Here is a 25500-nt window from a genome sequence, read left to right on the forward strand (position 1 = left end):
GGCTCCATCTGGTGCAATATTGGAAGAATACATCAATACATTTACATTCAATGTTCCAAGTTTGCTGTAGTAAGTTAATGGCATTTCTTACCATGTCTATCCTGTTTTGCTTGAAATTCTTATCTGGATGTAGCATTTTAGACCTTTTAAAAAGGGAAATTAGCAAAATAATGAATGTAACCAAATATTCTCTATCTGATCACTGCTGAATATGGAGAGGTAATGCTAATTTCTTGGACACACAAATATCAACAAATGGAAAAAAGACACTATTTATTAATGAAATGTCAGTTTTACCACAGTAGGAAGAAATAAAGCCCAGTAATCACCAGTGTATTTGGCAGTTACAATGAATGACATTGTTTGCCTGGATCCGGACCTTTGAACCCGCCCACTCCACAGAGTTGTGTAACAACTTGACAATTCTGTCTGATATCAGGCAATGACATTGGTACATTACTTCCCATTATCACAAACAGGTCACAGCCACAAAAACCACCAGATCAACCTAATGAGAGACTAATTAGATACAAATAATTCTCCCATGTTTTTTTATTGAACAAAATGAAGAAAAAAATCCTATTAAACATACTTTAGGTTCTAAACCTAAATCATTTTTAAACTGTTTCCTGTATTCAGATCAGATTTAAGACTTCAGATGTTGATAAAAAAAAAAAACATTAAGAGAAGGCTGCCACGTTTCAATTGTACAGTGTTTTCTACAGTATGTTATAAACCGTCATAATTAACAAATTATCCTTAATTTCCATTTCAAGTGTTGAAATACCTCCCACATTATTTGGTTCTACATCTTTTAGAACACTGGCGGCAAAACATCTTTTCTTTTTTTTACAATGCATTTGGTCAACAACGTATAGGCTACAGTGGAAATGGTAAAACCTCCTTTGTTTAAAAAATATTACAGCTTTACCAATGTCCTGGGCAGAAAATACCATATTATTTATGGTATTTCAAGTTAACCCTGTCCAAGAACACTTCATTTAAACAAGAGTGTACTCCTCTGTCGTATGATCAAGCATCAAAGTCACCGAGCCGTCTAATTCTCAGCCATTTGCTAAAATACCCAGATAGTGCAACCTACTTGACAACAAATTGAAATGTTTTCTGCAGCTACTCTACATTTCCAGTGAAAACATTAGTTTCCTCCATCTTTGTAAACTACAAGCTAAAAGCGACTGACTCTTTCTAAATCATTTGTACATTATTGTGGATTGTCGGATGAGATGCAACCTTTTTGTTTTCTTTTAAAATTCCCTCTGACTTTCTTGATAAAATAGAATAAAAAGAACACAATGCCACAACGCTATTTGACAAAAACTATAAACTAAGTTTACTTCCCTTGCTAAACAGACATTAGTGCAACTGTTTAACTAATAAAACATCTCGAAGAAGCTAAATACTAAATTAGCTAAATAATGTTAAAAAGAAATGAACTAAAAGGATACTTTGCCTATTTATTTAGCAGCACTACTGTTCTATATTCAAACATAGATTATAATCATATGATTTATATGTTTATACCAATCTGAGAACAACAGATAGGGGAGCAGCGTAACCAACCCTGAAACAAGACAAAAAATGAACCAAGTAAACAGAAATCAGGATAAAAAAAAAATAGCTGAACCCGATATGCAACACATTCAAGGATAATTGCCATACACAACACAAAACAATATCTAAGCCTAATAGTGCAGTCATACAATTGTTTCCAACAAATTTCAATAGTACTGTATATTACCCATCAAATCAGTGCTTTCATATTCTTACCCGCAGTTTACATGACAATGCAGAGATCAGTAGAAAAAAGATTAAACAGACAAACTAAATAATCAAACATTTTTTGGTCGTACAAAAATGGGTTTTAAATGGAGTTGATGTGATAAAATTCTCCTTTTATCACAAACTGTGTTGAAAATAGTAAGATAATATGCCTTAACATCATGCCTTTACATGACTGTGAGACTAATATTCCCTCTGTATTGAATGTAGTTTCCAATATAAATAATGGAGCCCTTACATTTAAACTTTGCAACGACTAGCTGAGCACTTGCTGGTGTATCTGTACATAAGTCAACACAATTAAACAATTAAAAACAATTGCATTGTCACCCAGTAAGGCATGAAACAACCCACAGCTTTACATGTATACATTGCATTAGGTTTGTACTGTAGCCTAATAAGCAAATTATGGAAAACAAATAAAAATTGTTGCTTTGTCTGCTTTACTCTTTTATCTTAAGTCAGACTATACTAAATCATTTAGGTATCACACGATGCGTGATAACCAATAACTGTCTGCTAATCCGCCATGTGTGTCTATTTTAAAAGCACAATTAAATCTGTAATGTCTGTTACAATCACCAACAGTCACTTAGCGTTGTACACTGATTATGCAAAGATAATCAAGGGCCTGTTGTAGCAGAAATAATACTGAGCTGAATGTGAGCAGAAATGCATAAACATCGCAAGCATGAGCCGCTTTAACAGTTAGGGCTGTGATGAAATGATTGTTTGTACTGTACATGGAAAAACTTTGGTCAGTTTTTTGCTGACTAAAAAAACCTCCATCATTTTCATCAAAAACTTTTTAGGACAGGATGGCACAAACATTTTGTTTCTAGAACAGACATCTCCTTTTAGCTTTTCTGTTCAAGGTTCCAGAGACAACTGCATTTTACTGTATACTCTTTACAGTCCTGAAAACAAATGTACACAAAGTGCAAGTACATACTGTATACAAAAAAATATTAACTTGTAATTATAATTTTCCATTATGACACAAAATTCGTGAATGTTTTTTTTGCTAAAAAGACATCTTTCGACCTAATGTGGGTCAAACCATTTGCTTCCCTGTCGATCTCACCTGCACTGAAAGAGCTGTGACAGTTGCAACCCAGTAAAATGCCCCCTGCTCCTCAGACCCCGCAGTCATTGGTTCTGTCTTGGAGTTTGCGGGTGAGGATGAGGAGGGTGGAGAGGGAGGCGACTGAAATGTGGAAGATGAGCTGCCACACGTTCCTCAGGCCGAGCAGGTAGAGGTTGCATAGGACGATCACACTCAACAGAGTGAAGGACTTGAGTTTCTTCACAGATGAATGGAACAGGTAGAGGTGGCACTGTGGACACAGAGAGGTCATTCACATGGTGTCAGAAAGAGTTTGACATGGGGGCATTTCAGTTTTGCACTAATAATGTGAACTACGTTTACCTGAAACACACAGCAGACAAACGCCAGAAGAAATGCCACAACATTCCATATGCCTTCATAATCATCCTGTGTAGAAAAGGAATACAATTTTTTTTTTTAAAATGGTAATTTGTCATTCAGGGCAAAGTTCACATAATTTTAACTGTAACACATTTATTTCATATTAAAGCTTATTCTCAAAAGAGTGACAATTTTGCAGTTTTGTGCAGACCTCAACATTATCAAACCTCTGCTTTCACAGCAAAATGCTAATGCATGGCAGCCAGTTCTGCGAGCTAAACATTTCTATAATTAATGTTAGCTTATACATGACTATTTCAAAAATAAAATCCCCAACTAAACATAACAAATGGCTTTGTTGTGTGTGAGTGAGAGCACCATAGTACAGCATTTTTTCTCTTAAACTAAATATTTGTAGGGAACATACACAGTAAGTTATGATGCAGCAACATGCTGGACACCTTTTTTTAGATGCATTTGAATTATTTGCGATTGGATTCTGGCACTGACCATACCTGGAATGTGTACTCTATGAGGTGAACACCACGGATTATGTTCAAAGATGCACACATGATATTTAAGACCAGAGAGAGGATGCCTGGCGCTGTCACTGGTTCCAGTCTTACATTCTGACCTGTTAAACAAAAGAAAGTGACCAAATGAATAGTGTAAAATAATAAAACACAGAAACAAATGTGAGAAAATTTCCTAAATTCTGCATCAGAGAAACATGATATAATAAACAACTGTATTGTATATGTTATACTGTATAAGTTATGTGGTAAACAGTCTTACCAGATCCAGTGCCTTGCTCCATGTGCCCATTTGCAATGCCGTTGGTGAGCTCCACTTCCTCTAAGTTAATTATTTTGGGTGGATGGATCCTCAGATCCTCCTGGACCTCTGCCAACGTCACCTCCAGGGCCGGACCACCGCTCTGGTTGTACTGCTGCTTCAGCTTCTGAATGGTGCTGTCTGTCGATTGGCAGCAACGCAACATTAAAGTCTTTATTTTTAGTTGAAAGCATCCCAACACAGGAGCTTTGTTTGTCATTCAACACGTCATATTTAAATACAAAATATTTTGCAACAGCAAATCTAGATGACAATATTTCTCTTCCTACTCACCGAATTCCAAAAATGGATATGGCCGGGCTGCCAAGGTAACAACAGTGCTATTGAAGCATGCTGTGAACTCCCAGCGCAGATCTTCCAGGAAGCAGAAGGCCTTAGCAACAGGGAGGCTGCAGTGGCACACGGTCATGTAGGATACACCCTCTGAAGAGACGAAGCTGAACAGGTGAGAGGAGAAAAGGAGTTTAGTAAACAAACAGTCTGACGCAGCGTGACATGGATGCCGCTGTGATCAAACGGACAACATTCTGTCCGTCTTCAGCATCACAGAATCAAATACACACTGACTCGCTTGAGACTGTGTATTGTGTCTTTTTGTTATTACAGGCAGTCTGCTGCTGCTTTGTTTCTTGAATCCTTACTAAATGTTGAGCTCCTGGCCCTTGATGGTCCCTCTGCCAGGGAAACAGGCCAGTGCCTTGCTGACGGTCCTGAGCTGCTGCTTCCTCTCCTGGAGCTCTCGGTTGTGTTCAAAGTCTGTGGAGGCCGAGAGGGGGAGTCCATCCCTGACCCGAACCACAAAGGCAAACAGGATCAGAGACATGATCCACTAGGTCCATGGAGAACACACTGCCTACATGGGGTAAAGAGAAAGATCAGATCATCAGTATTGCTATGTTAGGGCTGCAACTACATTGCTTTCATAATTTGACAATCATTTTCTTAACTATTCAATTAATTTTGGTCTATTAAATGTCATAAATGCTCATTAGAAGTCCCTAAAGCTCAAATGGACATCTAGAAATGTCTTGTTTTGTTCAAACAACAGTGCATTGTGTTTACTATCACAAAAGACAAAGAGAATCAACAAATATTTACAACTGAGATTGACTTTTTTGTGGTAAAATTACTTCTGATTAGAAAAAAAATAGTTTTAGATTAATTTACTGTCTATTGACTTTCTATATCAATTAACTGACAAATCATTTCAAATCTGTATTAAATTCAAATGCACTCAGGTGTCAGTATATTAGGCACACTGAGCTAAAACTATTACAGTCTAATAAAACAGCACTGAATCCTTGCTTCATGAATGATATAATTGGAACCTGAAAGTTTATGGTCATTTTAAAGGCTTGTTATTTGAATTATTCTGAGAGGCTGCTGATGGTCGCCTTTTTATTAGAAACACATATTGCTAGTGCAATACAAACCAGCAGCACCACAAACTACGGCCTCCAAAATAACCATTAAGATGAATTAGCTACTACTCTCAAACTTTAAATAGTTTGACTATCCTAAACCTAGCACCTTCATGAAGCAAGAATGTATTGCTGGTCTGCTGTGATGTTTTCTAGACCGCTAGCAGGTGCACATATAGACTGGCAACTGAGTAACGTTATATTATTAGATAACTAGCTACGTAGGTTTGAAATTGCAGTCTTATTACATTTTTGCTATGCAGTGCATTTTGCAACAGTGAGATTTAAGTTCAGTTACATACGTCTTGCCCCCACCTTACCTCATTATCATAGGTTTCATGCTGCACCTTGTTACTTAGCTAATAGAGGTTAGCTGACTACACCATCATATAAGTAAAAAAAAAAACACTAGCATGTAGCCAGCACCAGCTTTAGATGCGCCTTACGAGTACAATCACATACTTAGTATTACTAGCGATTATACAGAGAACCTGCATAACCTGTTATAACATACATAAGAAGTTATATTTAAATTAGCCAACGAGCTAACTTGAAATCTTCTTCCGGATACAACAAAACCACAACAAATCTTGTACGGAAACTCGTGAGGGACAAAAATACAATTTAACCAGACGACGCTGAAGTAAGCTTCCGAAAACACAGCGTCCGATTCACATAACAGCCACGGCAGTTAAAGTAAAAGTTCAGGGAAACTTAATTTCCGTTTTTTGCAGAACTTATTATTGTGAATGAGTGTTAGACACCTGTTATTTGGGGTACATGTGAAAAATTCAGTGAAATCTCCCTTTTTTTTGCATTTTCACAAATAGAATAAAGCTTCCACAAACCTGTAACTGTGTTTTAAAAATATTTATTTTCTCTGGAATAATGTCGCCTAGATTTGACAAGTCTTGGTATAACGTTAGTGGTTTTTGATCTAGCTAGCTAGATACCCATACACATAATCGGACCGGACACTGCGAATCGGAAGCTAACTTCAACGTCGTTCAGTCGGAGTTCATGCAGGTATAATACATCCCTGAGTGCACCATTTCTACACTTAAAAGTGGAGTTAGCACATGCTAATTGTCGTCCGTCAGTTACTAGCTAATTGCCTGGCTAGCTACTGTACAGAGGTCAGTTACGCTAGCTATTTCGTTTCGACATTTGGATATAACCTGTAATCTGATTTTCATCGTTACGTTAAAAGTGAACAGAAAATGCAGCTAAGAGAACTCTAACGTAAGCTAGCAAGCTAGCTAATGTTACTCGCTGTTAGCTTAGCTAACCATTTTGAAAGCAATCACGTGTGGGTTCACGTAGCTGTTGTTAGCTTTGTAGCCCATGAATATGTGCCGTTCTGTTATTGCTCTAAACATGGTTTGTACGTGTCGTTGTTGTGAGTAAAATGTGTGTCATATATTGACAGTTAGCTAATGTAGCTACAAGTCGTGGATGTGGGCTAATGTCGACTCTGATGATCAGCTGTTCAATGTTTGAATTGACAATATTTGTGGTGTATTATATGTTTATTGCTTTTAAATAATATATATAGTGGTGGCCACTGTGGTCTTCATGACTTGGAGGACATGTAGCTCACATGACCTCCAATTTATGCAACTAAATACTTGAAAACACTTCGTACAGTTTAGACCTATCCTGAGGTTGTCGATTATTGCTGTACATATTTAGCAGGGGAGTTTTACAATCTGACAATACCATTCCCAGTACAGTCAAGCTTTGTAACTTGAGGAGTATGGTTATTAATACAGTGCTTTCCTTTCCACATTTGTATTCATCTGATTTGTGATGAATACAGTTAAACTCAGCTGCACTGTTCCAGCTTCCTTTTGATTATTAGCTATATAGTAACATGCACTAGTGTTCATTAATTTGCTCTATAAAAGTCTGTTGGCACACTTAACTAATTAAGGTGTAGAAATGTCTTCCTTATGACTGTACTTTAAGGCTTGCCTGATAAGTGTTTTCATCAAGTGAAAGCCACATTTTATTCCTTGTGGTTTGCAGCTATCAGTGGCCTGAAATTAGTTCCTGTAGAATAATGCTTGCTTTCTGTTCCTCTTGTTGTAGACTACTACCCCCACAGCACATATACACACAATGTGTGAGGTGATAATTATTACATGTCAGCACAGTGACTTAGCATTTTCTAAACAATATGCAACCTGTATCATGCAAATTGTGAGAAGGTTAAGCTTAACTTTTAATAAATCCAGACATTGCTGACTGATTATTGGACGTTCTGCTTTCTTGCAGTCTTGAACCTGCCAGCGAAACATTGTCTGGCAAGGCAGACGGGTTAGTCTAATATGTGTTTGCACACAAGCTGCTGACATACCAAATATTGGTATGTAGATAAGTAACAACAGATTATTATCTTTTTATGCAACAGAAGAGGATCACTGACATTGAACAAGTTGAGGCAGGGTTTTTGGAAACATGATTTAGGTCGATGGCACGATTGCCTAATCATTTGAAGGGTGTGAGGGATGGGACTATTATTGGTGTTTGCTTACATTGTTGTAGTGGCTTCTTGTTCACATAATCAAAACTTAAACATGTTCAAACCAAAATGTCACAACACACCTTAAAGATAAGTTCCTGTCCATTCTCAGTTTCACTATGTTGTTGACCTGGCTGAGTAGTAGCAACAGTTTGTGACATTTCACTGTCACACAGTGATATTTAAGTGGATAGTAGAAACCGAGTTAAAAGTGTACAGCTAGGAAGCTGTGCTGTGTTCTGCTTGGATTTGCATAGCCAGTACATTTCCTCATAGACTTCTCTCTCACTCCCCTCCCATAGTTCTCTCTCCTCCCCTTTCTGTTTCTAGCCTTTTAGTCTCTCTACGTTGTTTTCCAACACACTTTTAAATATGCTGTACTTTGTGGATGGACACTTCAGAAGCTTACTGCTTCTTTAAAAGAAGGGATCCTTACTATTTTTCTTGCTTAGCTTTTTTTGTGCTCTGTCTACATTTTAGGTCACCCGAGTTTGATCACAATGGGGGTGAAAGACCGCCCTCAGTGTTACTTCGATGTGGAGCTCAACCGGGAGCCAGGTAAGATAATTTAAAATCACTTCACAGGTATGAGAATTAGTTAGACATGTAAACAGCAGCAGCTTACTTTCATAGCTGATTACTTTGAGCTGACATAATCAATAAAGATCTTTTAAACTGTATGTAGTTTGTTTTTTGTAGCCTTGCAGCATTTGATTGATATTAATTTGGTCAAAATGAAAGTGGGACACCCAGTAGGTCGACTGGTTTCATGTCAGTAACCGTATCTGTACTGAATGGTTGAATCGAAGTCTTGGCATGAGAAGCTATAAGCATTATGTACTTTTCAAGCAGGATTGATGTGCAACTGATGTGACCAGTTTAGTGTCCTCAGGCTAATTGTAAATGTAATTCTCATATTTGGACAGGGACAAAACAATCCCCCATGAGGCTTCTAAGAATAGTCTAGATTTGCTCCTAGCTATGGAAAAGGTCTGAGCTTTACCGCATTCTTCTAATTTTTGGAAGCCAATGAAAAGTGTGCAGTGTGCATTGGAGCTACTTGCACTTTAACTCTTAATTGTGTCTTTGGCCTATTTAGTTTCTTTTGCTCATTGTTTTTTGTAACACAACATTTATATTGACCTTCATCATCCTTTTTAAACATTTCTCTGTTTTTTGTAGCTACAAGCTGAAGTGTGCTTATATCTTGTTCTTTTTTGTGTTTTATAGTTGGGCGCATAGTCTTTCAACTGTTTTCGGATGTTTGTCCCAAGACAAGCAAAAACTTTCTCTGTTTGTGCACCGGTAAGTAAGGTTCAGTCAAGGACATGTTTTACATGATATTGTGCTTTCGCAACATTTACTACATTGCATAACCAAATATTTGTGTTTCAAAAAGTAAAAAAAAGAAGAAGAGAAAGCTGTTTCAGAGCGTAACATGGAACCAACTGTCTGTTTGCACATCTCAGAAGTACAACTGACAACTGTAAACCACATCATTATAGTACTCCACAATATATATATATAATATAATATATCATATATCATTTTCCACAATCAGATTTGTTGTTGATATCTCCAATAAAAACCGAGACATTGGGGATTTACAGCTCAAGGTGCCAGGGAACCAGCCACACAACAATCATTTACTGGGTTTAAATTAGAGCCCGACCGATATATCTGCGAGCCGATATTATCGGCTGATATTAGGCATTTTCCAAACTGTTGATATCGCCATTTATAATGGCCAATAAATTAATATTTAAAAAAAAAAAAAAAAAACGAAACACCCTTCAACCATGTTATGAGTGTTGGCGTTGCATAGTTTGTCCACCAGAGGGCGCCATACAACGTCCCTGTTGGCAACACTCGTGTTTAACCCAAGGGGGTAAGCGAGCGTCCACAAAGCATACCTATGGCGCCATTTTGATGCTAACAAGTACTCACCCGCCGTTAGCATCCCATTGACTGCCATTCATTTTGACGTCACTTTGACAGCGAATAACTTTACATCTGAAGCGTTTAAAGACTCTATTTGTCCATTGTTTATTTCTAAAGAAACACGACAATCTATAAAAGGCTCCATTGTACCTCCACCTTGTACCTCACGTTATGGCTCCGTAGAAGACGTTTTTGTAAAAATAGGCTAACGATTGTTTCATAACCACGCGACTTTCTGTCGCATAGTAGACAAATTACCATATAGTCAGAAGAAGCTTGCAGGGAGTTTCGACTTACATTAGCTGTTTAAGTTTAATTACTAATGTTAACTAGCATTTTAGTTAGCAATAATTAGCCTGTGCCTATGTTATCTCCTTATTATACCTACGCTCTCCGTCTCTGCAAGATTCAGAATGTTTGAGATTTCTCTTGGCACAGCTACCAGAAGACTTACAACTTTCAGATATGTTGGTCCATTTCTTTAACGCTCTATGGTTTAACGCTTTAAGTTTCATATCTTAAGTTTGTATTTTTATACATTTTATTTATCAGAACTTTAATATATTTTGATGTTCCTCTGTTCTGTTGTGACAATAAAACAAACAAGTTTATTTTTAAACTGCATTATCATATTATTTTAGTGAGGACAAATAATGTCAGGGAAATCTGTTTATGTTTTGTTACGCGTTTCTGGATTTAAAAAAATATATATATCGGAATATTGGATTTTTAAATCACAAATATTTCATTTCATTCAAATATTTGTATCGATATCGGCCTTAAAAATCCTTTATCGGTCGGGCTCTAGTTTAAATCGTGTCTGTTCCTTGTCACATTTCACAAATCTTTCCTTCTAATCTTTTCTGTCTCTACCATGAAAATAAATTCTTTTCATTTATTAGGATCCCCATTAGCTGTAGCCACAGCTGTTCTTCCTGGGGTCCAATCATTATGAGTAGACGCATAAGAATATGGTTTGTCAATTAAAAGTGAGAGGCACAGTATCACGCTTCACACCCCTCTTTGGTCATTTGATATCTTGAGGAAAAGAGCATTGGCTGTAGTGTAAATTGTCCAGTGACAGATGGAGTCACTGGATGGATAGAGGGGTCCTGGTCTGACTCCCTAGATATTTCATCCCACTGAGCAGAACACAGTGTACTGTAGTAGCAGCGGTCTGCCTAGAGATAGCCATAAATCTACAAACAGACTGCAGATCGATCCTCCCTCTCATTTTTCACCCCACCTGGCCGACAGGAATGTGATGCTGGCAAGGGCAGACGTGGGAGATGGCTGGTTAGTCTGTTCCTTTTCCTGGACACACACAACATAACACAGTGATGTACACGACTTAGCTGGGCAGTTTGCTATGGCTTTCTCCAAGTCTCTAATGTGTCCTTTTAGGAGGGGATCCGCTCAGAAACCAAACCCTTGGAACAATGCTGAAGCCAGTGATACAGCAAAATACTAGAAGATTAGCAAACTAAGCTGTCCATTTGAACAGCCAACCCTCTGTCCTCTTAAAGCACACACATCTAATGAAATTGCTGCATTCACGTTTCCTTTCCCCCTAGGGGATTGGAAATCCACGGGGTTATAGCTTTGGGCCAATATTGTGTCCCCTGTTGGTATCACTCCAGTGGAAGATTTTTTAATGAATTCTGCAGTCCTGCACAGGAGTATCACCAACAGTTTATTGAAATCCTTCCTCCCAACTGTGGTTTCATTCCCTTGTTCAGAACAAACCACATGTGGCAACGCTCAAGACTAACATTTCTTTACACCTCAAGGCATCTGGTATACGCAAAAGCACTTTTAACAGTAGCAGGTCTGTTGAATGTTTTCTGTTGGATGAGAGCTCAGTTACCATTCATGTGATTGCAGGTGAAAAGGGAACTGGCAAAATCACAGGGAAAAACCTGTGCTACAAAGGCTCCACATTTCACAGAGTTGTAAAGAACTTTATGGTCCAGGGAGGCGACTTCACCGAAGGTAAACATGTCTAGCATGTAACCTCATTTACTTTGAAAGTGTGTGTTTAATCAAATTGTGAATTGTGTCAAACTGCTGTTTTCATCTTTACATAAAACCCGATGGAAAGCAACAGAGCTTCTGTAAAAAAGGTGCACCATCTGATTTTGTTTAAGGAAGAATGAAATGCTCTCTTAGGTACAACATTTTTTTCAATAATGGTGATGCTTTGCATGGTTTCACAGCTAACAGTTAATTATATGAGTTACAACACAAACTGATATAGATGGAAGCTTTAAGTGTCATCAAAGTGCCAGTATATATATGGAGACCATACAGTTTCCTGAACATGGCAGCCTCTTCAAAAATGTGTCCTAGAAAAACGCATGAACCACTTTTGTTGTCCAAAATGCTGACGAGACGCACTTTTTCTGTATTGATAGTAATTGGCTTAAATATGAAATTGTGTTAATCTCTGCAGGAAATGGAAGAGGAGGAGAGTCCATTTACGGTGGCTACTTTGAAGGTAATGGGAATGTCAAATTATCTAATAAACACATGGTCTCATAAATGTTTATCTAAGTTACAATTTAGCTACTTTTGCATGAGCATTATGTTGCATGTGCCTATTGTGATAATAATGTGTTTCTTGTGAATTTTCCTATGTATGACTCTGTTAACCTTCACTTCTCCATTGTATAGTGCTGTCTTCTATTTATTAACAATAGTGGGCTTTATCAAATCAGCATGGAGAGTAGGTATTCTCTTTACTGAAAGCTACAATCTTCCTGCCTAAAATTTTCAACATATTCTTTTATTTATAGAGTGGTCTTTTGCAAAATGAGAAGGTAAGAGATGTACACAGCTCAGTAACACCATGTCAACATTGTCCCCACCACCTTCCTCTGTCAGTCAAAACAGTGCAAATGTTTGCAATGGTACTGATGCAAATTTGTACTAAAAGGATGTTACAGGGTTTTCTATTCAGACAGCTACCCTGTTAGACCACCTGCCCCCAGAGCCTCGGGCTGATCAAGTTACTTTTTATGTTACATATGTGGTATTTATAGCTCCGTGACTTCCATGACATGTAGTCAAATACAGGCTGCAGTTTTCTCTGCTCAATAGGACGACTAATGGAGTATCTCATGCGAAATAAGATATTTAGCTTCGCAACATGGATAGAGTAGATAAAATGAAGAATTAGCCGTTGGGAAGCATTTTAGTTTTTGTGTTTTGTGTCCATATTTGAATAACCTTTTATATATGCAAATAGCTTGATGATATTTATGACTTCAGTGCTTTTATTCTGTTAGTAGTCAGTTAACTATTTACATATACTAGTGTGTTTTCTGTCTTATATTTAAAGGATACTTCCATATTTAATTTTTCAGTCTATTAAAGTGCTTATACTCTACATCACTGTGGACCAATTTACCAAAGCATTCAATATGTTTGGTTTTCTACAATCTTCTTGACACTTGCTTTAGATAAGTGATTCATTATAGTGAGCATCTAGTCGCCTTTTTTGCTCCAATTTACATGACTTTAGATGACACACGTTGCATTTCCTTCTTGATTGTCTTCTGCTTTTAATTTTTGGACAGCATAGCTCATGATACATTAGCTATTTCTAAAATCTACTCGACACTCTTTGAATCTTCCACCATTGAGAATGTTCTAAATGATCCCAGCTCAATGATAATGTAACCTTGATGAGAAGAAAGGCACTAGATGGATAATCTATCTCAAGCCAGTTTCAAGTCAAGACAATATAGTATTGTTTGGAACAAGGTCAAAATGATGTAAAATATAAGTGATGTAATAGTTTTAAATCATACAAAACCAGTTTGGTACTTGGGTACGACTACTTTTATAAATAAACTGTGCTTTTATGGAAGGAATGGTTGCTGAGGCAATGATTAGGTTTGATGGATTAAAATGGTCATCCCTTTTATCCTGTTCTTCCCTGAATATGTCCGTTATTACGCATCAGAGAACACACTGTGAGATTTCGATCCCTCTCTCTCTGCTCCCAACAGATGAGAACTTCACTCTCAAACACGACAGAGCCTTCCTGTTGTCGATGGCCAATCGTGGGAAGGACACCAACGGTTCACAGTTTTTCATGTGAGTAACATTAAGTAAATCAAATCGCTCTGCACCTTTTTTTAATAACTATACCATTTAAGTGACAGGTCACTTACATAATTTATTTGCTTTCTGTCCCTTTTGAAACTGTAGAGTAGAATTTGTCATTGAGTGTGGACGTCATCAGTCCCCACTCTGTGTGCTGTTAGATTTTCAAAGTGCAGAGAAACATGGATTCATTCTTTTTTACCATAAATGTGTTACATTTTTTCTCTTGCCGTTTTTGTGTAAAATTTACAGAAACTCTAGCATCCTGCTCTTCCAAGGTAATGTGTCTCCAAGGCTGTGTTTCTCTCTCTCTCCTGACTGTATTTATCATTCAGTAGTTTGTATTTGCAAGTATTCTGCAGAGTGCAGTGTTTATTTTGGATATGTTTTGAACAATATTCACAAATAAAGGCTTGACTAGACTTCCTTTATCACGACAACAGGTTGTCATCGTACGTTGGATAAATGGATAAAAACTCTTGAAACATAGAGGAGGAAATGTAAACAGACTATGTCTATATTTGTATGATCAAAATATGGTCATATATTTCTCACTCTGTTGTTGAGGGATGTTATTGCCTGTTTATGGCTGTTTTTAATTCAACAGCCCAAATTACAAGTGTTTTCTTAATATTAATATATTATTAAACAAATGGTGGTCTGACAAATTCTGTACCCTTTTTCTTTGTTTTTTGTTGTTGTTGAGATGTGTTCCTGTGGAACAGTAGCACATGCACTTTGTTGAAGTTATTTGTGTATTCTCTTTCTTTTCCTCCTTTTTCTTCTTTTCTCATGACCCTACCTGCCATTGGTTGACCTTCCCTTCTTTGCTGGATTTTCCACAAACAGCACAACCAGAACAGCACCTCATCTCGATGGGTAAAATCTAATCTCACTTTGGCACTTACAGAAGGCTTTACAATTGTCTTTACAGTTCATAGTGAACCTTCATTTCTTACCGGATTTCCCCATATTTAACTGAATTATTTTCGAATAGAATTCTTAGAGCCCTGAAAACAGTTTCTTTATACTGTTCAACATTTTGGTGTGTGTAGTGGTGCGTTTGTGTACGATACGTTCAGAAAGATTGAACGTTTTCAAGGCTTTTAAAGACGCTGAAATCATATAATAGTCAAGTCGCTGTATAGTTGTAACAGGCATCAATCTTTTCTGCCTTTGCACAGAGTCCATGTCGTCTTTGGTCTGGTGATCTCCGGCTTTGAAGTGATAAAGAAGGTCGAGGGGCTGAAGACTGATTCAGCCAGCAGACCCTACGCTGATGTGAGAGTGATAGACTGCGGACAACTTATCACCAAGTCCGCTATTGATGGTAAGTAGAGCAACTGAGCTGCAGTTTCTTGAAGGTTAGGGGTAGCTTTATTAAAAACATTTTTATTTATTTTTTGCCAACAAATCTGATGAAAAAGGCCCAAATCAGACTTCCGTACCCTGGGTGTGGCACTCTAATTCTTTAAAACAGCTGGCCACTGTGGTTTCTAGCAAATGCTACTTAAACAGGAGTACATGGGGACTATGTTCAGCCACTATTTAAAACTTTTTTTTCTCATTTATGTGTTTGTAAATCATTTTGGGATGACAATGGAGCTCAGAGGAAGAAGCTACATCAGGCTTTAGATACATAATTAAGAAAGATATCACCAGAATTTTGACCTACTGCTGTATAAATACATCTCCAGATTAGATCTTTGTAGATTTAATATATTGCCACCCAGCCAGTGTAGTTAGAGTATAATACCTGGTGTATATTAAAACAACCGCTTAAATAGATGTTATCCATTATTTTTCAGCTTCCACCTTTTGTAGTCTGTTGTTTTTGTCTACTATGGGAAATACCGTGTGCTGCCTATGATTGCAACTGGGTCATATTTTGTGCTCATTCTGTAAGAGGTTGGCATTTTAATGCCAGCATTTCCCCCTCTGGCATTAGTTACGCGGCGTGTTACCTGATCTTCTGTTTAATGAGGATCAGCGAGGTGATCTCTGTGAAGTTCGGTTGGCATCTGCCCACCTGACTCTCCCAGGCCTGCTTTCATTGCGCCCAACATACCAACAATAATCAAACAAAGCCTCAGTTGTTGTAGTGTTACACCACCCTGAAAGTGACTCCTGACATTTGAACTTTCCTTCTTACTGTTACTAACAACCATTTTTCAAATGAAATGTCATGCATGTCGTTATGTTTCTGGCTTCAGTTCTTGAAGGCAAGAGGAAAAGAACCTCCGATTCTTCTGACTCGTCCCTCGATTCCCGTGATTCGTCCTCTCAGTTCTCCTCTTCAGTGGGATCTGAAAATGAATCGGATGAAAAGCAAAAACATCACAAGCACAAGGGACATGCAAAGAGTGAACAGTCTAAAAAGAAAAGGAAGGAATCAAAGAAGGAGAAAAACATTGATGTTCTGCCCTCCAAGCAAAGGTAGTTTTTTTTTTTTAATCTTTGTTCATGATCACATCTTTACATGCTTATATAATTACTCACATGTACCTCAAATGATCCAGTCTGATCAATATATCCAAGTATATTAAAAGTAGTGATTCACTATCAGCTTTGAGAGCTAAGAGACGGGTTGGTTCTTTGCATAACAAAATATTGTTTTGCATGTTGTGTCGGTTGAAGCTCTCACAGTCCTGTGGAAAGAGAGATGCTGCAGGGAGACGATGAAGTGGAGGAAGAGAAGGAGCAGAGTGGGAGGAGAGAGAAGCCTGTAGTCCGACCAGAGGAAATCCCTCCGGTGCCAGAGAACCGCTTCTTGCTGCGAAGGGACATGCCATCTCAGGAAGATAAAACAGAGATGTCAGTTTAAAAAATATATATATTTCAGCTAAACAGTATACATAACCCTAGGCGTTTACTTTGAATTTTGATTTTTTTCAGAGTTGAGAAAGAAGAAACGTCTCTTGCAGCTGACCAGAAACCAGCAGTCTCTAAGTCTGGACGGAAGATCAAAGGCAGAGGAACAATGGTATGCTCCCCTCAACTAAGATCAGAGATTTGTCAGTTCATATGTGGTCTTTATTTATTAATTGTTGTAGTAGTCTGCTTGTAATTGTATCTCATCCACTTTAACTTATTCCAAGGGCCAATATTTATACACTACTGGTGTCAAGGGGTCGCAAGTAGACATTGCTCCCTTATTAGGGGTCACAAGCCGAAAAGGGTAGGAACCGTTGATGTAAAGAATTGCCCTACATCTATTTCAATGACCCCAGAAACAAATTCTTCATTTTTTGTTTTCTCTATGGTCATACCTGCATTACTTTTTGCCACTAATATGCATTCTGTATTTTTAATGCAAATCGCTCAAGTTGCTTAAGGCAAAGAATCTTTAAGCACAGCCTCGGCGAGCTCCTTTTAAGAGTTTTGGTGTATTCTTGTTAATGCAATTAGAAGTATCAATATATTTTTACTTTTTTGCAGAGATATCACACCCCCACAAGGTCTAAATCGCGCTCTGCATCTGTGGAAGAACGTGGTAGCAGTGAAACTCCGCCACACTGGAAAGAAGAGATGAAGAGAACCAAAGTTTATCAACCACCGAGCATCGAGAGGTGGAGCAAAGGAGACAAGTAAGACTTAATCTTCTACTTTGTAACGTAGAACATCATTTTTTTTTTTTTTTTTTCTTCATGCATCTTTTGACTTAACAGATTGAATGACCATTCCTCAAGCAGATGGGAGGACAGAAGTGACTCTGCATGGTCCCAGTCTGCAGAACACTCCTCAGACCACAGCTCTGAGAGGTCCAGCCTGCACCGCCAACACAAGAAAGAGAAGAAGAAAGCCAAACACAAGAAGAAGGCCAAAAAACGGAAGCATGGCAAGAAGAAGAGCTCTAAGAACAAGCCACAAGAGCCTCGTCTGTCAGTGGGTGAAAGGTCAGTGTCTTCAGAAAGAAAGTCGAGAAGATCCCGCTCTCCATCCCGCTCCTCTTCCAATCAGCATCATTCGTCAACTCACAGGAGACGGCGGTCCACGCTGTCTTTCAGAGACTCGCGGTCCTACTCTAGGTCTTACACATCCAGTCAGTCCAGATCTAGAGGGAGGTCCAGGTCTTATTCAAGATCCAGCAGCCTTTCTAGGTCTAGAAGTCGGTCTTTGTCTAGATCCAGATCTCAGTCCTATTCTCGATCCCGGTCTAGATCCAGGTACAGATCTAGGTCTTTGTCTCCACCCAGAAAGAAGAGTCCATCCAGATCTCAAAGAAAGAGGAAAGCCAGCAAGCCCAAAGCGGACACCATGATGCCCGAGAAGCTTCCAGAGAGCAAAGTCAAACCTGTCCCTAGACTCTCGAGTGTCCTGACTCCTGAAAGTGTCTCTGTGATCCCAATGAGCGACAGTCCCCCACCCTCACGCTGGAAACCCGGTCAAAAGCCCTGGAAGCCCTCTTACATCCACATTCAGGAGATTAAAGCTAAAGTAGCTCCTAGCGCCTCCACTGGACAAATGGTAGCTAGTGTTACAGAAAAAGCTCAGAGTTCCGTTAAACCAAAGTGTCTGCCAGGTGACTCAAACGAACCTGCAGGGCGCTCACACAGCAGGTCCTCCAGAAGCAAGTCCTGCAGCCGCTCATACAGCCGCTCAAAGAGCAAAAGTTACAGTAGATCCAGGTCCAGATCCCCTCATCAGTATAACAGCAGGTCATCCTCCATCAGCAAACCAGACTCTGAAAACGCCCAGAAAACATGTAGCAACAAGAGGAGTTCACTAGACAAGGAATGGAAAGAGTATTACAGCTCTCTGAGGAGGATAAAAAATTTAGACAAGTACATTTCACTCGCCAGTAGTCAAGATGCTCAGTCAGGATCAGAGAAAGAGCATAGTCCTGATATCATTATCTCGGTGAGAAGTGGCTCCTTGGAGAAAGGCGGCTCACAGGATCAAGAGACAAAGCATTACAGCTCAATGCTGCTGGAGAGCTTTAATATCAAGTCTGAATGGGATAGTGACAGTGATAAAGTGGGCCAAAGCAACAGTGCAAAGCAGAAACAAGCAGTTCAGTCCAGTGAATCTCTTGACAAGAAGGTGTCTTCTCCTACTGGATGGAATTCAGAAAGTGATTCTGAGAATATAACCGCCAGGACATTGGCCATATCTGAAAAAGAGGAAGGGGAGGCTAGTTCAGAATCAGAATATGAGACTATCAGAAAGACGTCCGAGGCAGTGACTGTGCTGGCACACAAGATTGCTGCAGCTGCTTCTGGTGAGCCAGAGGAAAGTGGGGAAAAGGCCGCAGAGCCAGAGAAGCACAAGAGCAAGAAGAAGGCCAAACGTAAGCATAAACACAAGAGAAGAAGTGAGAACAAAAGCAGTTCCCATCACAGTAAGGACAAAGGAAAGAGATCGAAGAGACAACATCAGAAGCTCAAAGAGACATTTCACTGGCAGCCTCCTTTAGAGTTCGGGGAGGAGGAAGAAGAGGATGAATCAAAACGAGAGAAACCTAGTCCTGGTAGAGTTGTCAAAGAAAGGCCTGGTGTAGGCATTGTGAGTAAAAAATTAACTAGCGAAAAAGAACGGCCGCAACAGAGAGCAAAAGAATGCATCAACAAAAACCTAAAACACACTGAACCTCATCTTCAGTCATCCAACAGGAACGGTGCTAATTTACCCAAAGAGCAAGAGTCCTTAGATGATATGGACATTTGTACCCCAGAACATGATGCTGAAATTGTAGAACCTCTACGCACACTGGATGCTTATTATAACTCCGCTGAATTAACCCTAAAATCTACCTCCAAATCTTCAGATATGGCAAGTGGAGATCGTGCTTTACCTCCTAGCAAAGAACAGCCGTCTGTAACCTCCACAACAACAGCTGGTGGACTGCAAGAAGAAGCAACCACTGGCAAACCTGTTGGCACTGTAATTAATTTTAAATGGAGGCCTTTAAAGGGCATGTCAGCTCTACAGAACGTGAATGTGCCGCCTGTCACCACAAAAAACGTCCAACTTCAAGAGAGCCAGACCTCCAACCAGCAGGGAGTGAGAATGGAGATAAAAAGCAAAAGCCGGGTCCGACCGGGATCTCTGTTCGATGAGGTTCGTAAGACCGCGCGGCTCAACCAGAGGCCGAGGAACCAGGAGAGCTCCAGCGAGGAGAGGTCCCCCTCTGGGGGAAATCCACGAGGAACGTCACGCACACGGTCCCAGAAGAAGTCACGCTCCGTTTCCAGTCACCGGTCCCGCTCCAGAGGCTGGTCACGTTCCTACAGCCGGTCCAGGAGTAGATCCCGCAGCTCCAGCTCCTTTTCCAGGTAAGACAAAAAGCATTTTGATTAAATGAAGAGCATGAGGGCACATTTGGTAAATCTTTGTAAATGCTGGAGACAAGGTTTTTGGACAAGGTTGTTGTTAAGTGATCAACTTGATGGATGTGAAGCATTTAGTCTAGAAGCTTAAATCTGTATCTGCAGTACAGAGCTTTTTGTTCTGGCTTGGTTAAAGGTCATTTCTAACGCAGTGTAATTCTTTTAGGAGCAGTAGCAGGAGTCGGAGGAGACGTGGAAGAGGACGGTCGCGCTCTCGTAGCAGCACATATCGAAGTTACAGGAGTCGCAGGTACACCCTGACACGCTGATTTTGTGATTAACAATTTTTTATTTATATTTTTAACACACAAAACATACAATATGCAACATGACCGTCATCTCCAAAAATCAAGAAAAGATGACAGTAACTACAATATTCAAGACGTACAACAAAATAACAACAAAATAGACAATACACTACAGACCAAATAAACATATGCATAAATGACAAAACCATAAGCCCATCATACACATCTCTTACCGGCACAAAGCTTCTTAGGAGCCCTCCAGAAAGCTCAGGCACTTATCCCATTTTCCCGTGTAGACATCCAGTCTGGCAAACCGTTTGTATGGCATCTTTTCAAACGCCGCCTCCTAGCCATCTCACAAGCCCACTCTTGAATTCTGTCGTGGCACCTAATGGGTCCCAGTGGGGAAGTGTTTTCAGCTAAAATCTGTGCAAACCACATAAAGGAAGAAACCTTGTAGCTCAGGAGGTTTCATTGTCATGCTCTATATTTTACATTTCAGCCCTATAGACTCCTGAGAGCCATTGTGTATTTTATGTATGATTGGTCTTGAAGTATCTTTTTAAATCTGTGCGTCCGTCTTTTTCTTTCTTTCTTCTTCTTCTTCTTCTTTGATCAGTCGGACGTACAGTAGAAGTCATTCCAGAAGTCGCTCACATCGTCGCCATCGGAGATCCAGGTCTGTGAGCTATTTAATGCGCTAACAGTCACTCAGAAATAGAAATGTTTAATTGTTCATGTGAGAGATCACTGAGGTCCTTTGAGCACAGATATACTGTAAACATGATTATGTGTATATGTATACTAGGGCTGAACGATTTTTGAAAATAATCTAATTGCGATTTTTTTCCCAAATATTGCGATTTCGATTTGATTATTTTTTTAAGCTCTTTGTCTTCTGTATTATTCAACAAAGACAAACAATAAATCATTTTATAGTATGAACAACACACAATTACACACTAGACAGTTAAAAAAGTAAAAATATAGTATATACACACACACACACACAACATCCATCTTCGTCCGCTTATCCGGTCTCGGGTCGCGGGGGTAGCAGCTCCAGCAGGGGACCCCAAACTTCCCTTTCCCGAGCCACATTAACCAGCTCCGACTGGGGGATCCCAAGGCGTTCCCAGGCCAGGTTAGAGATATAATCCCTCCACCTAGTCCTGGGTCTTCCCCGAGGCCTCCTCCCAGCTGGACGTGCCTGGAACACCTCCCTAGGGAGGCGCCCAGGGGGCATCCTTACCAGATGCCCGAACCACCTCAACTGGCTCCTTTCGACGCGAAGGAGCAGCGGCTCTACTCCGAGCTCCTCACGGATGACTGAGCTTCTCACCCTATCTCTAAGGGAGACACCAGCCACCCTCCTGAGGAAACCCATTTCGGCCGCTTGTACCCTGGATCTCGTTCTTTCGGTCATGACCCAACCTTCATGACCATAGGTGAGGGTAGGAACGAAAACTGACCGGTAGATCGAGAGCTTTGCCTTCTGGCTCAGCTCTCTTTTCGTCACAACGGTGCGATAAATTGAATGTAATACCGCACCCGCTGCGCCGATTCTCCCGCTCCATTGTTCCCTCACTCGCGAACAAGACTCCAAGGTACTTGAACTCCTTCACTTGGGGTAAGGACTCATTCCCTACCTGGAGAAGGCACTCCAACGGTTTCCTGCTGAGAACCATGGCCTCCGATTTAGAGGTGCTGATCCTCATCCCAGCCGCTTCACACTCGGCTGCGAACCGATCCAGTGAGTGCTGAAGGTCACAGGCCGATGATGCCATCAGGACCACATCATCTGCAAAAAGCAGCGATGAGATCCCCAGCCCACCGAACTGCAACCCCTCTCCACCCCGACTACGCCTCGATATCCTGTCCATAAATACTACAAACAGGATTGGTGACAAAGCGCAGCCCTGGCGGAGGCCAACTCTCACCTGAAACGAGTCCGACTTACTGCCGAGAACCCGGACACAGCTCTCGCTTTGGTTGTACAGAGATTGGATGGCCCTGAGAAGGGACCCCCTCACCCCATTCTCCCGCAGCACCTCCCACAGTATCTCCCGGGGGACCCGGTCATAGGCCTTCTCCAGATCCACAAAGCACATGTAGACCGGTTGGGCATACTCCCAGGCTCCCTCCAGGATCCTTGCGAGAGTAAAGATCTGGTCCGTTGTTCCACGACCAGGACGGAATCCGCATTGTTCCTCTTCAACCTGAGGTTCGACTATCGACCGAACCCTCCTTTCCAGCACCTTGGAGAAGACTTTACCAGGGAGGCTGAGAAGTGTGATACCCCTATAATTGGCACACACCCTCTGGTCCCCCTTTTTGAAAAGGGGAACCACCACCCCGGTCTGCCACTCCTTAGGCACCGTCCCAGACTTCCACGCAATGTTGAAGAGGCGTGTCAACCAAGACAACCCCTCCACACCCACAGCTTTAAGCATTTCTGGACGGATCTCATCAATCCCTGGGGCTTTGCCACTGTGGAGTTGTTTAACTACCTCAGCAACTTCAACCAGGGAAATTGACGACAATCCCCCATCATCCTCCAGCTCTGCCTCTACCATAGAGGGCGTATTAGTCGGATTTAGGAGTTCCTCAAAGTGCTCCTTCCACCACCCTATTACCTCCTCAGTTGAGGTCAACAGCATCCCACCCTTACTGTACACAGCTTGGATGGTTCCCCGCTTCCCCCTCCTGAGGTGGCGAACGGTTTTCCAGAAGCACCTTGGTGCCGACCGAAAGTCCTTCTCCATGTCTTCTCCGAACTTTTCCCACACCCGCTGCTTTGCCTCTTTCACGGCAGAGGCTGCAGCCCTTCGGGCCCTTCGGTACCTTGCCACTGCCTCCGGAGTCCTCTGGGATAACATATCCCGGAAAGACTCCTTCTTCAGTCGGACGGCTTCCCTGACCACCGGTGTCCACCACGGTGTTCGTGGGTTACCGCCCCTTGAGGCACCTAAGACCCTAAGACCACAGCTCCTCGCCGCAGCTTCAGCAATGGAAACTTTGAACATTGTCCACTCGGGTTCAATGCCCCCAGCCTCCACAGGGATGCACGAAAAGCTCCACCGGAGGTGTGAGTTGAAAGTCTGTCGGACAGGGGCCTCCTCCAGACGTTCCCAATTTACCCGCACTACCCGTTTGGGCTTACCAGGTCTGTCCAGAGTCTTCCCCCACCCTCTGACCCAACTCACCACCAGATGGTGATCGGTTGACAGCTCTGCCCCTCTCTTCACCCGAGTGTCCAAAACATACGGCCTCAGATCAGATGAAACGATTATAAAATCGATCATTGACCTTTGGCCTAGGGTGCTCTGGTACCAAGTACACTTATGAGCATCCCTATGTTCGAACATGGTGTTCGTTATAGACAATCCATGACTAGCACAGAAGTCCAACAACAAACAACCACTCTGGTTTAGATCAGGGAGGCCGTTCCTCCCAATCACGCCTCTCCATGTGTCTCCATCATTGCCCACGTGCGCGTTGAAGTCCCCCAGCAGAACTATGGAGTCCCCCACTGGAGCCCCATATAGGACTCCACTCAAGGTCTCCAAGAAGGCCGAATACTCCGAACTCTTGTTTGGTGCATATGCACAAACAACAGTCAGAGTTTTCCCCCCCACAACCCGCAGGCGTAGGGAGGCGACCCTCTCGTCCACCGGGGTAAACTCCAACGTAGCGGCGCTCAGCTGGGGGCTTGTGAGTATCCCCACACCCGCCCGGCGCCTCACACCCTGGGCAACTCCGGAGAAGAAAAGAGTCCAACCCCTATCCAGGAGTATGGTTCCAGAACCGAGACTGTGCGTAGAGGTAAGCCCCACCAGATCTAACCGGTAGCGCTCCACCTCCCGCACCAGTTCCGGCTCCTTCCCCCACAGAGAGGTGACATTCCACGTCCCCAGAGCCAGCGTCTGCTGCCCGGGTCTGGTCCGTCGAGGCCCCTGACCTTCACTGCCACCCATGTGGCAGCGCACCCGACCCCAGCGGTTCCTCCCACAGGTGGTGGGCCCATGGGATGGAGAGATGGATGCCACGTAGCTTTTTCGGGCTGTGCCCGGCCGGGCTCCGTGGCAAACCTGGCCACCAGACGCTCGCTGACGCTTGCCCTCCATCTGGGCCTGGCTCCAGATGGGGGCCCCGGGCTTCCTCCGGGCAGGGTCACTCCATCTCTTCCTCGGTCACTCATAGGGTTTTTGAACCATTCTTTGTCTGGCCCCTCACCTGAGACCACTTTGCCTTGGGAGACCCTACCAGGAGCACAAAGCTCCAGACAACACAGCCCTCAGGTTCATAGGGACACACAAACCTCTCCACCACGATAAGGTGATGGTTCCAGGAGAGGACACACACACAACAGTGTATTTTTTTTTACAGTGCACAGAGAGGAGCTGCCTCCAGCCCCTCCCCCTCGTGAAGTTGCGTGCTGCCGTGTGCACTTGCTCAGAGAGGCTATCGTTGCGTTAGCTAGTTGCTGGTGTTCTTGCCGTGGGATTAACTGTACTAATAAAACCGTTGAAACACCGCGGCCACGCTGCTGTGAAAGCTCCCTGAACGTCATTTATCAGAGTCTGGTTGTTACCCCGCTCAGTGGCAGCTCCTCCACTCATATCTTTATAACGGAGCTAACCGCTAACCGGAGCTAACCGCTAATCAGAGCTAGTTGCCAACCGAGCCTTCAGTTCTGCGTGTCTGTATTCATTAACTGCACGTATGGACTCGAACCAGAATAAAACCCTTCATTTTATTAAAATGGCTGTAAAAGTTTTAAACTACAACTCAGAGTTGTTTGAATGACAGAAATCTGCTCAAGGTACAGTGTAGCGTTAGC

At 41.6% G+C, this 25500-nt stretch overlaps 2 protein-coding genes across 10 annotated transcripts in view; one reads left to right on the forward strand and one right to left on the reverse strand.

The window, feature by feature from the left end:
- Positions 1-258: 258 nt before the first annotated feature.
- sec22c (SEC22 homolog C, vesicle trafficking protein) lies at positions 259-6110 on the reverse strand. The gene is made up of 7 exons (XM_031282115.2): positions 5826-6110; positions 4726-4937; positions 4358-4521; positions 4025-4204; positions 3745-3863; positions 3230-3295; positions 259-3137 (listed from the first exon to the last, which is right to left on the reverse strand). The coding sequence occupies exons 2-7, from the start codon at positions 4905-4907 to the stop codon at positions 2937-2939; spliced, it is 912 nt and encodes a 303-aa protein (XP_031137975.1). The 5' UTR covers positions 4908-4937; positions 5826-6110; the 3' UTR covers positions 259-2936.
- Positions 6111-6379: 269 nt separating this feature from the next.
- nktr (natural killer cell triggering receptor) overlaps positions 6380-25500 on the forward strand; it is a 40281-nt gene continuing 21160 nt past the window's right edge. For 3 of the 9 annotated variants that reach the window (XR_004101981.2, XR_004101982.2, XM_031282108.2), the window contains exons 1-15: positions 6382-6641; positions 8510-8587; positions 9260-9334; positions 11855-11962; positions 12423-12467; positions 13984-14071; positions 14930-14959; positions 15265-15410; positions 16294-16516; positions 16718-16894; positions 16976-17063; positions 17519-17667; positions 17749-20355; positions 20576-20659; positions 21277-21336. Coding sequence is in view for 6 of the 9 variants with exons in the window: in XM_031282108.2 (XP_031137968.1) it covers positions 8530-8587; positions 9260-9334; positions 11855-11962; positions 12423-12467; positions 13984-14071; positions 14930-14959; positions 15265-15410; positions 16294-16516; positions 16718-16894; positions 16976-17063; positions 17519-17667; positions 17749-20355; positions 20576-20659; positions 21277-21336 (3938 nt within the window). In the remaining 3 variants the exon portion in view is untranslated. Of the gene's footprint in view, positions 6642-8509; positions 8588-9259; positions 9335-11854; positions 11963-12422; positions 12468-12765; positions 12790-13983; positions 14072-14876; positions 14960-15264; positions 15411-16293; positions 16517-16714; positions 16895-16975; positions 17064-17518; positions 17668-17748; positions 20356-20575; positions 20660-21276; positions 21457-25500 lie in introns of those variants that run through there. The other 6 variants (XR_004897194.1, XM_031282110.2, XM_036000889.1 and 3 more) reach the window with 6 other exon arrangements.

The sequence above is a fragment of the Sander lucioperca genome, chromosome 1 (assembly GCF_008315115.2).
Source record: "Sander lucioperca isolate FBNREF2018 chromosome 1, SLUC_FBN_1.2, whole genome shotgun sequence".
NCBI lineage: Eukaryota > Metazoa > Chordata > Actinopteri > Perciformes > Percidae > Sander > Sander lucioperca.